Genomic DNA, 12,854 nt, shown 5'->3' with positions numbered 1-12,854 from the left:
ATGTAAAAGGGAAATTTCTGTGTACTTGTAGTTTATTTCATACACCTCCTTCTGTTTCCGTTGTTCATTTTCCAAGGTGACTGTATCTCTGGTAGGCGGTGTGTACACGTAGTAGAACGTTGCTTGCTGCACTCTGAAACCCTCCGTCACCTTCCCCAGTGGAGGATGAGACCGTTCCCGGGAGAGTCCGGGCTGCCGGTGGGCCTGGCGATGTTTCAGAGGCCTCCCTGGCGGTGTTTCTTTACACCCCTCCCTGTTGGACAGAACAACTGTCAAGCAGGTGGAGGAAGAAGCGTCAGTCATAAAACTGAAGAAAATTAAGGAAAAGTAAATGTTCAAAATGATTTTTTAAACCTTATACTAGGGAGTCCTTCCAGAAAGTAGCTCTGGAACCAAACTGTGCCTGTCGCACCGCGCCGCGTGTGGTGTTTGGTGGTCACTGAGGCTTCGGAGGCGGTGCAGGTCCCCTTTCTCCAAGGGGCTCGCCTTCCGTTTGGCATACCTTTTGGCAAAGGAGTGAACTTAACATAGTGGAGGTAAGATTTTCCATAGTTCCGGTGCTAGTATTTAAAGAAATCACCTGCAGTTTACCATAGGATACAGAACTTTCAATTTCCCGAGCATTTCAGTCGTTTAAGGTTTTTCTCTAAATTAAGTGTAGAAGCGAGTAGCTGGACAGTTCACCTCGAAGAGTTGTTGGTGGTTAACGTTGGTAAAGCAGGGGCTGCAGTAGGAAGTCAGCCAGCCAGGTGCCGCTCGTGTTGTTCAGAGGATCCTTGGGGCCCTCAAATTCTTCTTGCAAAAAAATACTACGTGAAAGCATATGCAATTACCAGTCTGTGATCATCTTCGAAAATGGAGCTTTCATGTGGTTCAGCTGAATAGATTCGTGATTTGGGTTTTAAATACACACATTCAGGTATAAAATATTTATGATATTCTTACAGATCCGGCTAAACGAAGACACCATCCAAGATGTTGTACAGGCAGCAGACCTGCTCCTGCTGACGGATCTTAAAACTCTGTGCTGCGAGTTTCTAGAAGGCTGCATCGCCGCCGAGAACTGCATCGGGATCCGTGACTTTGCACTCCATTACTGCCTGCACCACGTGCATTACCTGGCAACGGAATACCTGGAGACTCACTTCCGAGATGTCAGCAGCACAGAGGAATTCCTAGAACTGAGTCCTCAGAAGCTTAAAGAAGTGATTTCTCTTGAGAAGTTAAACGTTGGCAATGAAAGATACGTGTTTGAGGCAGTAATTCGATGGATCGCACATGATACAGAAATAAGAAAGGTACCTGTAGTTTTTTAACATGGTCTGTCTTTGCCTTTTCACTTGATTTAGCTGTTTTTAATCCATATGATCACTGTCTTCTCTTTCTCCTTCAACATGAAACACTTGCAAGGTTATGATCGAAAAGATATCTGTAGTTCTGACAATGTGGTTCAGTTTGTTGGGTGTCATCCCACAAAGAGAAAGGTCACCAGTTCGACTCCCAGTCGGGGCAAATGCCTGAGTTGCAGGCCAGTCACTGGTTGGTGTGCATGTGCAAGGCAATAGATTAATATTTCTCTCACACTTTGATGTTTCTCTCCCTCTTCCTCCCTCCCTTCCCTTCTCTCTAAAAAAAAGCGAGTAAAATCTTAAAATAAATAGATAAAAGATATTTATGAAACATCTTCCCATAGGACCACTGAAGTAGTTGGTATTTCAGACCAGTCTACAAAAGCCCATGTAATTCAGTATAGCAATGAAAATATGAATACTAGTAAGGAACATAATATCCTTTGTATGTTGTTTTTCATGGGAAAATGCACTTCAAGCTTAAGCTGGACATCATAGAAATGCAGTGTTCCCATTCTCGCTCGTCATCCATCCCTCCTGCGTCCTGGGGCTAACGAACGCCCACAGCAGCTCTGAGGGAGGCGTCAGGTGAGGGCTGGGGGTGCGGGCTCTCCCTGGAGTGATGACACCACTTGGGAGAAAACTGGAGAGCACCCAGGAGTTTTCATGACAATGCAGGTCCAAATAGGAAGGCTCTGGGAGTGACAGCCTGGGAAGGAAGGGTCTTAGAGACTATTAGGCTTTAGATCCAAATTGGTAATACACTGGGGAGGGAGCAAAATCATGGGGCTCTAAGTCCGATACTTACACATCAGCTACTAGCTTCAGTCGCTGTATTCAAAATGAAAGATATATTCAGTTTCAGAGTAGTCTTCAAAATGTACAATTGCCTTGTTAATTGTTCTTGATAACCACTGGCTTAAGTTTTAATGATCATCTTGTCGTTTTTAAAATTCTGCAGCAACTATGTTTTTCGTTTCTGTGTGGTTGTACAGTTAATGTCTGTTTTCCACATGAGGTGGGTAAGTTAGGAAGGGAGATAGAACAGCTTCCAGCTGGCTGCCCTTCACTGAGTCCACCATCCGTAGCTTCTCCCCGGCCCTTTTCTTGCCCTGAAGTGATGAGGATGCTGTAAGGTCAGCTGCCTGCTGGGGAAGTGGGACAGTTTTTCATCCTTTGGTTAATCTGAACGTGACGCTGTAAAGAGTATTGCCTTTTAATACTCAGAGTATAGAAGAGTATATTTTAAATGACTACTGTATTTTTCGGACCATAAGACACACACAGATTTTAGAGGCTGAAAATAGGAAAAAAAATTTGAAGCAAAAAATGTGGTAAAATATTTAATAACATAAATAACATAACATTTCACCAATGTAAATGTAAACAGAACTCAACAGCAGCATTAACAACCATTATTCCTCCCCTGGTGGGGGGGAGGGGTGGTGCATCTTATAGTTCAAAAAATATGGTATTTTAAAACCAAGAAAACTAATCATTAAAGAATTTCACCTTATGTATATAGAATATAGTCAGTTGGTTCAAATTTGATGATGGAGCATACAAAATATATAATTTATATTGATATGTTTTATAGATATTTTTAACAATAATTACTTAAGAAATGATTATATAGTACCCAGGAATTTTTTTTGAACTTTGGCTTTTCTATATTTTTCATATAATATTAATGTTGGTACATTTTCATTATCTAGTTTACCACATAGTATCAAGCTATTACTGTATAGAATGTTTCCGTAAATGTGATTTAATTCACCACACATTCAGTATGTAAGATAAAGCAAATTATAGCAGAGTTCTTGTAAGTTTTCCTATTGCTGTGGGAACTCTGTAGAGCAGGGGTGTCAAACTCATTCTCACCGGGGGCTGCATCAGCCTTGCAGTTGCCTTCAAAGGACCGAATGTAATTTCAACTCCTTAACAGTTAAGGAGTAGTTAACATTTATACAGTCCTAAAATTATTTCAGCCCTTTGAAGGCAACCGTGAGGCTGAGGTGGCCCCCGGTGAAAATGAGTGTGACACCCCTGTTCTAGAGTGTAAAGAAAACTGCTTGAAACTTTGCAGTGACACATCAAATATAAACATGAAGTGATTTTTAAATTAAACTTTTTTTTTAATCAAGGCTGTGGGAAGTAGAAAGGAAGGGGGCCAGTAGGCATATTTAAGCAGCACTGGCACTTGCTACTTGCCTCTTGATAAGCTATTAACAATTTTAGTTTTCCATGAGTTGGAAAGTGTATATTCTAAAAGCTATGTGCCACATTCTCCATTCCCCACCCCTCCTTTCTACCCTCTCCTGCAGGTCCACATGAAGGATGTTATGTCAGCACTGTGGGTTTCGGGGCTGGACTCCAGCTACTTACGGGAGCAGATGCTGAATGAACCGTTAGTACGAGAAATCGTCAAAGAGTGCAGCAACATACCACTGAGCCAGCCGCAGCAGGGAGAGGCGATGCTGGCCAATTTCAAACCCCGGGGCTACTCGGAATGCATCGTGACTGTTGGTGGAGAAGAAAGAGTGTAAGTGTGGGTGTGTGTTTGAAAAGTGGAATAAGGGAAGAGAGATTTCTATGTAAACAAGAATTCCTGTTTTTCAGTACTTAAAGAATAATAAGACTTTTTTAACAGTTTAGACATTTTTTAGAGTGGTAAAACTTGTCAAACTTGTTATAGCAGAACTACATAAACCACATTAACTGCTAATCTATTTATCTTTTTAGTTCACGGAAACCAACAGCAGCAATGCGATGTATGTGCCCTCTTTATGACCCCAATAGGCAGCTTTGGATTGAACTGGCCCCTTTAAGCATGCCAAGAATTAACCACGGAGTGCTCTCAGCAGGTACTGTTTTGTGGTACATTTTACTGAAACACAAGATCAAGTCAAGTGTAATTTCAGGATTGTGCAGAATGACTCAGCCTTTTAAAGAGATAATCTTATCTCTCTAGGATGACATTTTCATTGTAGCTCTAGCTTTCAAGACTATGGTGAGAAGCGTGTTTTCTGTCCATCCTTATTGTCCCCAAATCATAATACATAGCCATTTTTCCGACATTAATAGAGGAGCATTTTACTTGATGACTAACTGATAGAAGAGCAGAATTCAGTGACCCTGACCACCAGTGAGCTGTGTGACCATACCTGGAACACAGAATTTCTGAGTCACGATGGTCCCATCATCTTTGAAACTCAATTGAAAATTACAGTATGTAACTGTCTAAAATAAAAGTGTGATGTAAAAGCAGGCATTTCAAATGAGAATTTAGAAAGTACTACTTTAGCAATGGCTTAAGGTTATTTTACTACAGAAAGTATGTTTTAGTTGACTTTTACAATTTGAAAATAGCTCCATGTTCTTATTCAAGGAGATGATAGAAAAGATCGTCGTCACTGCCTCACCGCTGTTGGCTGCCTTTCTCTTACCCTTGGATCTGCCTTTTGGGTTCACCCCACAAGCCCCATTTTACTGAATTCTAGTTATCAGCAGCGGTCCTCCTGGAATCCCTGTTTTGTAGTCCCGCATGCCCAGTGACATTAAAAGGCACAGGGGTTAAGCAAACAAACAAAAAGCTCACAGACATAAAGTCATAGACACAGATAACACAATAGTGATGACAAGAGGGAAAGGGGGGTGAGGGGAGGGAGGAGAGGGTGTAGAGGGGATAAATGGTGATGGAAGGAGACTGGCCTGGGGGGGGGTCAACATGCACTACAATGTACAGATGATGTATTATAGAACTGTATACCTGAAACCCATGTGATTTTATCAACCAGTGTCACTCCAATAAATTCAATAATAAAACAATTTAAAGCTATACCAACTCACACCATGTTATAGAAATGGCAAAATCTGCCCTGGCCAGTGTGGCTCAGTGGATTGAGCTCGGGCCTGCTAACCAAAGGGTCACTGGTTTGATTTCCAGTCAGGGCAGATGCCTGGGTTGCAGGCCAGGTCCCTGGTCGGGGGCGCACAAGAGGCAGCCACACATTAATGTTTCTCTCCCTCTCTTTGTCTCTCCCTTCCCTCTCTCTAAATATGAAGAAATAAAATCTTTATTTTTAAAATGGGTAAATCTATACTATAGTATAGAAATAGAACCATTTTCCAGGTGCCAGGATAATTGAAGTTACAGTTAATATTAAACAACTAGATGGAGTGGTGTAACCAGTAGGGTGTGGGGCTGATTTCCCTGTTCTACTGTTTCACCTGTGGCTTCCTTAAGTTTTCTTCCCCTAACGTGTACGGATATTCAGAATTTCCTCACATGCACACCTACCACAAAGGTTCCTATAGCACTAATTCTCAAAGATTTCCCAGAGGGGTTGGCATTTCAGAAACTAAACCAGGAGGAGAGGAATTGTGTCCAGTTGTATGGACTGAAGTTGTGAAATGATTAATTCCTATTTGCCCATCCTATTCTGCATTTCTTCTTTTCTTACATTTTTTAATTGATTAACTTTTTTTTCCCTTCAGTCTTTCCATTTATACCAGTTTAGAAATTATAGTCTTTGTGTATATTCCTTTGAAAATTTCCTTAGAAACCTTATAGCTTGTTATCAAAGCCTGAAGTTAATCCATACTTTTATACTGTGTTTTTCATATTTTCAAGTCTAACAAAGTTAAAATACATGATTATGTATAAATGTAATATTTACATATGTACATATTTCATTGATCTGTGTTTTATGTAAGTATCTATAGGTAGATAGTGTTTAGTGTTACCCACATATTTACCACTTTCTTTGTTTTTCCCTCCTTGCTCTTCAAACCTTCCATACAGGATCATTTCTCCTTCATTCTGAAGTTCATCCCTTTGAATTCCCATTAATGTGGTTCTTTTGTAGCAAACTCTTCACATTTATTTGCCTGAAAATGTCATTACTTTGCCTTAATTTTTAAAGGATATTTTTGCTGGGTACAGAATTATAGGTTGGTATTTATTATTTTTCAGCACATTGAAGATACCTTCCACTGACTTCGGGCTTTTATTGTTAAGTCAGTTGTCAGTCTAAACATCTGCCTTTTCTCGGACTGTATTTAAGATTTTTTTGTTTTTGTTTTCTGCTGCTTCACTACAATATGCTTTAGGTGCACACTTTATTTGGAATTTTACCATATTCAGGGACTGTGGGCATCTTGACTCTGTGGCATGACCTTTTATCCGATCTGGAAAATTCTTATTATGTCTTCAAAATATTGCCCCTGTTCTATTCTACTTTCTTTCTTTGCTTTTGGATGTCAGATTAAGTATGGTTAGATGTTTTTACTCCATTCTCTGCCTGCCTCCTACCTTCCTCTTTCTTTTCTTTTTGCCACACCATATTGGCTTCGTCAGGATTTCTTTTGACTTAGCTTCCATTTAATGAATTCTCTCTTTAGCTACAGTGGATCCACCATTGAATGCATCCATTGGATCTTTAATTTTCTGGGGTTTTTTAATTAATGTATTTATTTTTAAAGATTTTATTTCTTTTTAGAGAGAGAGGAAGGGGAAGAGAAAGAGAGGGAGGGAAACATCAATGTGTGGTCACCTCTTGTGCACCCTCCCACCGGGGACCTGGCCTGCAACCCAGGTGTGTGCTGTGCCTGGGAATCAAACCAACAACCCTTTGGTTCACAGGCCTGCAATCAGTCCACTGAGCTACACCCGCCAGGGCTGTTCTTTTCCTTTTTTTTTCCATTTCTAGAAGCCCTCTTTAAATCTTTTTCAAATCTGCAAGTCACTTCTATAGCCCCTCGTTTCCAAGGGCTATCTTCAAATTTGCCTTTTATTTCTTAAACGTAGAACACATTGTTGTATAAGTCTTTTTATTATTCCAATATTTGAAATTTGAAATCTTTGCAAGACTACTTTCTGTTGTTTGCTTCTGCTGGTTAGAACTTTGCAGAGGCTTTTCTGCCAGAAGACATATATCTGTGGGGCTGGGGTTCAGATTTCTGTCCTTTACATCCCCTCAAAGCCATGAAAAGAAAGGTTGAACAGTTTCCCAGAACAGATGAACTCCGATAACCCAGAGCTGTTTGCAGACTTGAGTGGGTGGTGTCAGTCTTCCTTTTACGTTGTAAGGTGGTGGGACGCCACTAAAACACACTGAAGAAGTAAAATGGTCACAGAGACTCACAAACTTGGCTCTCTCACCAGGGAAGAAATGAAATCTGATAAAGATCTCGAATCCATTGTTGTTATCAGAGAAGGTTTTTCCACATACTGGCTCTACAACTATGACATTTATATTTGACAGGAGACGGATATTGAGGACTAAAGTTTCAACTTTCTTGTGTGCCTCCTTTGATTTTTGCAGAAGGATTTTTGTTTGTATTTGGGGGCCAAGATGAAAATAAGCAGACCCTGAGCTCTGGAGAAAAGTACGACCCAGATGCAAATTCATGGACTGCATTGCCACCAATGAACGAGGTAAAACATTACTTTTTCATTTGGCACATTTCTTTTTTCCCTTTGACACTTTTGACTGTTTGTTCTCTATTCAAGTATAAGAAAATAGCGTAGCAGCCCTGCTGGGCTATGCTGCCTGAGACGCTAGTGCTCGGCCTCCCAGCTCTTCTCTCGGGGCCTCCCCGTCGCTCAGGCTGACCTCATGGTCTCTCAGACCTTCTCAACATGCTCCTGCTTCAGGACCTTTGCCAGATGCCCACGTGGCACGCTCCTTGCTTACCTCAGTGTTTGCCCATGCAGCACCTTGTCAGGCAGGGCAGCCTTCCCTCCAGCCCGGCAGCTCTTCTGTCTCCCCTACCCTCCTTTCTTCCCCTTCATACCGCGCAGCACCTTCTCGCATAGTAGGAAGTTTTAAATTGTTTACACAAACTCTTTTGACAGGAGGGGATATTACCTGTGTTCAGAACTCTGTCCTTGGTGCTAAAATAGTGCTGGGCACATAGGGGCCACTAGGAGAAGACTGACAGTGAATGTGGAACGCCTCGGGCTTCTGTTGTTGCCCATAGCCTTCACAGAACCTGCTCTCCCACTGCCTGTCTGTCCCGTTGCTGTGGCTCTTGTCTCGCAGCATCAACTTGGAAACAGCTGTAGACCAAACACAGACAACCTTATGGAACCAAAAATTAACAGTTCCTTTCTTGTTGTGAGCTATTGTGGGTAAAAAGTACTGATTCTGACCATGAATTTACCGAGCCGGTAATTCCCTTGTTTTGAGAAATTCCTAGGCTGGAGTTTTCTGTCTTCTGTGATAGACAAGCGAGCTGCTAGGGAAAGCAGAAATATTTAACAGAGAGGTTTTTGAGCCTGGCACTTCTTTGCTGGAACTCTGGTATATAATGATATCTGTAATTTTTATTAAATGCATAAGTATCAGCTTTTGAAATGATAGTCGGTGTCTTTTCAGGGAAGACATAACTTTGGAATTGTGGAGATAGATGGGATGCTGTACATTTTAGGAGGAGAGGATGGTGACAAAGAGCTAATTTCCATGGAGTGTTATGATATTTATTCTAAAACCTGGACAAAGCAACCCGATTTGACCATGGTTAGAAAGGTGAGAGCTGTATCTTATGATTACAAACTGGATTTTAAAATTAATACTCCTTCATTATCTACGTATGCTTTTTAATACAACTGACAGTGTTAAAAGAAGTAATGTTATAGAATTCTGCCTCTCTCGGTAGCTTGCAGTTGTTCTCATCAGCCATTCACCAAGGTAGGAAACGGGGTGTGTGCACGTTTATCCTGGGGTGCGTGCTGTGCTGCCCTGCTCTGTCCAAGGCCTACGCTTGATACACGTTTTGTGAGTGCAGTCACCTGGGAAGCAACCACCTCTCCTAAACCTGTTTTCTCAGTCATCATGCAGGATGGGGAGAAATATTAATTTACAGGTAAAGAACTGCCACTGCTTACTGGGGAGAGTGAAAAACCGATGGTCATGTTCACTCTATAGGGCATCTGCCTTTATTTGTATGCCCTCGTACAGGCAGGGAGTTTGCCGTCAAGCCAAGCTTTGTCCAGCGCCGTGCGTGCGTGCGCCTTCAGGTGCTGGGACACACTCATAAAACGTTCTCTCACTGCTTGTTCCTTTTAAGTAAGTCGATTGGGCAAGAACTGAGTGACATCTTGCCCCACAGAATCTAAATCTTAGAATCTGCAAATAGTGGTAAAATGATAGAGACTGGAAAGTTCCTTTAAAAAATGAGGGCTATTTACTTATCATACTTAGTGAAATAATATTAGATGAACTTAAGTCTTTTCCGAGGATTAACAATACATGTATTACCTTGCTCTTCTCGTTTTTAAAATCCTGTATTATGATACTGGAAAGCACCATAGTTTTACTGTTAGAAATCAAATCCTTTTCCAAATACTTTGTAATGCTGTCAGATAAGTGAATATTAACCTAACTTTAATAACAAATGTTGCCTCCCTCACTGTTGCTTTCTTTTTTCAGATTGGCTGCTATGCAGCTATGAAAAAGAAAATCTATGCCATGGGCGGAGGGTCGTACGGAAAACTTTTTGAGTCTGTGGAGTGCTACGACCCGCGGACCCAGCAGTGGACCGCCATCTGTCCGCTGAAAGAGAAAAGGTGAAGAGTGTGCGTGTGGGCCGTACAGACTCCCCTGAGCGCTGGGCCCTTGCTCTTCTTTTCTTTCAAACAAACCTCTTATTTCACTTGGGATTTAGTTTATGTAAAGTGAAATGAATAATCCATTTCCTGAAAGAGGAAAATCCACGTATTCACCAAACACTGAATGTTGCAAAGTTAAAACCAGCAGAAGAGGAATCGGGGACCCGGGTCATGGGCTGTAAACCAAACACCTCACGGGCTCTGTGTGTCCTTGCAGATTCGGGGCAGTGGCCTGTGGGGTGGCCATGGAGCTGTACGTGTTTGGGGGCGTCCGAGGCCGCGAGGACGTCCCGGTCACCAACGAGATGGTGACGTGCAAGTCGGAATTCTACCATGATGAGTTTAAAAGGTAATTACGAATGGCTTCTGCTGCTTTTTCTTTTGCCTTTAAAAGTCATGTGTAGCTTTGTTTAGTTTTGTTTTCAAGTGACGTCATGGAATTATCCAGTCTGTTTTAGACATATGTGAAGTGCATAACAGATACTGATTCCGTGACTTCAGAAGTATTGGTGACTTAAGGGAAATCATACAAAAGTGTTTCTAAAACGTAAATCAGACTTTGACACCTTGTTACTTAAAGTCATTCATTGGCTCCCTGTGGCTTTTGGGAAAAAGTTTAAACCCCTTCACTTCGCATGTTGGACCTTTTGTGATATCCTCTTTCTGCTACTGTTCGGCCCAGACGCTTCCCTGGAGTCCCACTGAGTGTCATTTTCCCCTCAGCTGTGTCCCGGTGGTCTCAGCCCTGTGCTTGTACACTGTTCCTTCTGCCTGGAATTCCCCTCCCCACATTTATCCTGTTAGGTTGGCTCTTCCCACCTCTCCTTAGGTATCACTCCCTAGAGGTCTGATTTGGGTTCCTCAGTCTGTGATCCCCTAACGTTCTGTACACATTTCGCCCGAGGTGGGATTGTTAACTGTAAGCTCTGTCAGGGCAAGGTCCAGCTCAGCCGGCTCTAAATCCTGGATTCAGCATCGTAACCAGCCTGTAGCAGACACTCCCTAAAATGCTGACTAAATGGGTGAAGTGTGGTGTCGAGACTGACTACCTCTGGCAGGCGGCCACATATCCGTGTGTCCTGTAGAGGAGGTGATATTCTTCCCAGCCTCCCCCCTCTTCCCATCTCTCACACATTTTATTGTTATAACCGCTAAACAGTATTCTTATTGCAGTAATATGCTCAAATCCTACAGGGAAACTGCCAGGCTAAACTTAATTGTGTGATAGTGTTTCAGTCATATACCAGAAGGGGGTGCCGTAATGTAACGTTTACTTGCATATTGTTTTAGGTTAAGACAGTGAACAGCTACCAAGATTTTAGAAAGAGGTATAAATGTTACCTGACTCTTAATGTATTTTTAATTTAGGATATTTTCATAGCCTTTTCCCCCTTCAATTAGGGGTCAGCCGTCTCAGGAAAACTTATTTATTAGACGCAGTGTAAGAATGATTTAGAGGATGTCTGCTATGGTGGGGCTGAGGGGCAAAGTTTCAAAGACCGTCGCACCGTGAGGGCTGACCGTCCGAGGTGTGGAGGACCGTGGTGCCTCCTCGGTACTCGTCGTTACTTCGTGCCGGGACTCGCCACGAGTGCCACCGGCCAGCACCAGACTGCCGTGAGACAGACGCATCATGAGAGCGGGGTGACTAGTGATGAAACATTTTTCTCTTGTCAAAGTGCCTCGAGTACAGGGTTTGATGAGTTCTGAAGCCCACGAGTACCGAGGTGTGACTGCAGCGTATTATTTTCCTGCCCAAATGAATCTTGAGACGGTCTGCCCGACTTCATTAACAAGCAACGGTGGTCAGTGTGTTTGGCTTCTGATAAAGTGACGCTAGAAGCCTTTTTCATAATTACTGTGTGGACAGTACCAGCTAGAGAGCTGTGACCCACTGGGGTGGTAAAGGTTGCGTACTTTACCTTTTTCTGCGCCTGTTTTGATTGTATAAGACTTAAATGTGGCTGTAAAGTCTCTCAGTCTGCCCTTGACAGGCTATAAATTGTTAGAACCTTTATATTTCTATCAGGTTGTTTTGTATTTATAGTTGATGAGCTTTGAATGCAAATGTATTGCTTTCAGTTCATAATTGTTACACATAAGAGAATTGCTCCTTCCGTGGTATTTAAATGCACTTCCAAATAAAATTCATGTATCTTTAGTTTTCTTATTTCTAAGCTCTTCAGTGTTAGTTCATAAATAGAATGAAGAAAGCTTAGTTTCTCTCATCAATATAGCATACAGTTCACCCTTGAACAACACAGGTTTGAACTGCGCAGATCCACTTAAACACAGATTTTTTCCGATAAATATATATAGTACTGTAAGTGTGTGTTCTTTATTCTTTATTATTTTCTTAATATTTTCTTTTCCCTAGTTTACTTTAATGTTAGAATACAGCATATAATACATATAACATACAAAATACGTGGTAACTGACTATGTTCAGTAAGGCTTCCAGCCAACAGTAAGCTATTAGTAGTTAAGTTTTGGGGGAGTCAAAGTTATGCACAGGTTTTCAGCTGTATGGGGGTGGGGTCAGTGCCCCAACCCCCATGTTGTCCAAGGTTCAGCTGTATAGATTCTTACTTGCTTAGATAACACTAAGCACATGCATACTGCTAAGTACCACGTATTGACACATTTAACTCATTTAACCTTCACAACAGCCCTCTTCCATATAGATACTTTTTATTCCTGTTTTACTCACAAGGAAACCCACATACAGAGAGGTTAAGTCTGTGCCCAAATGCAGTGGCAGAGCTTACATTCGAACTTGGACATTCTGGCCCCAGAGGCAGCCTTCTCAGCTACCATACTTTATTGCCCTAAAAGTGTAGGCTTTCTCATAAATATCTGTGGAAAGAAAGTAACATTTTTATTTCTTAAAA

General features: G+C 41.8%; 1 protein-coding gene across 3 annotated transcripts in view; it reads left to right on the top strand.

The window, feature by feature from the left end:
- The window catches only part of GAN (gigaxonin), a 63,288-nt gene that overhangs the window by 32,027 nt on the left and 18,407 nt on the right, over positions 1 to 12,854 (top strand). For all 3 annotated transcript variants that reach the window (XM_045819148.1, XM_045819150.1, XM_045819149.1), the window contains 7 exons: positions 948 to 1,298; positions 3,674 to 3,891; positions 4,092 to 4,213; positions 7,676 to 7,788; positions 8,732 to 8,881; positions 9,785 to 9,921; positions 10,181 to 10,312. In XM_045819148.1, coding sequence (XP_045675104.1) covers positions 948 to 1,298; positions 3,674 to 3,891; positions 4,092 to 4,213; positions 7,676 to 7,788; positions 8,732 to 8,881; positions 9,785 to 9,921; positions 10,181 to 10,312 — 1,223 coding nt within the window. The remainder of the gene's footprint in view (positions 1 to 947; positions 1,299 to 3,673; positions 3,892 to 4,091; positions 4,214 to 7,675; positions 7,789 to 8,731; positions 8,882 to 9,784; positions 9,922 to 10,180; positions 10,313 to 12,854) is intronic.

The sequence above is a fragment of the Phyllostomus hastatus genome, unplaced genomic scaffold, assembly GCF_019186645.2.
Source record: "Phyllostomus hastatus isolate PE091 unplaced genomic scaffold, TTU_PhHast_1.1 phas_scaffold_345, whole genome shotgun sequence".
In the NCBI taxonomy this organism is placed as follows: Eukaryota; Metazoa; Chordata; class Mammalia; order Chiroptera; family Phyllostomidae; genus Phyllostomus; species Phyllostomus hastatus.
Note: the sequence above shows the minus strand (reverse complement) of the source record. Positions and strands in the feature narration are given on the sequence as shown.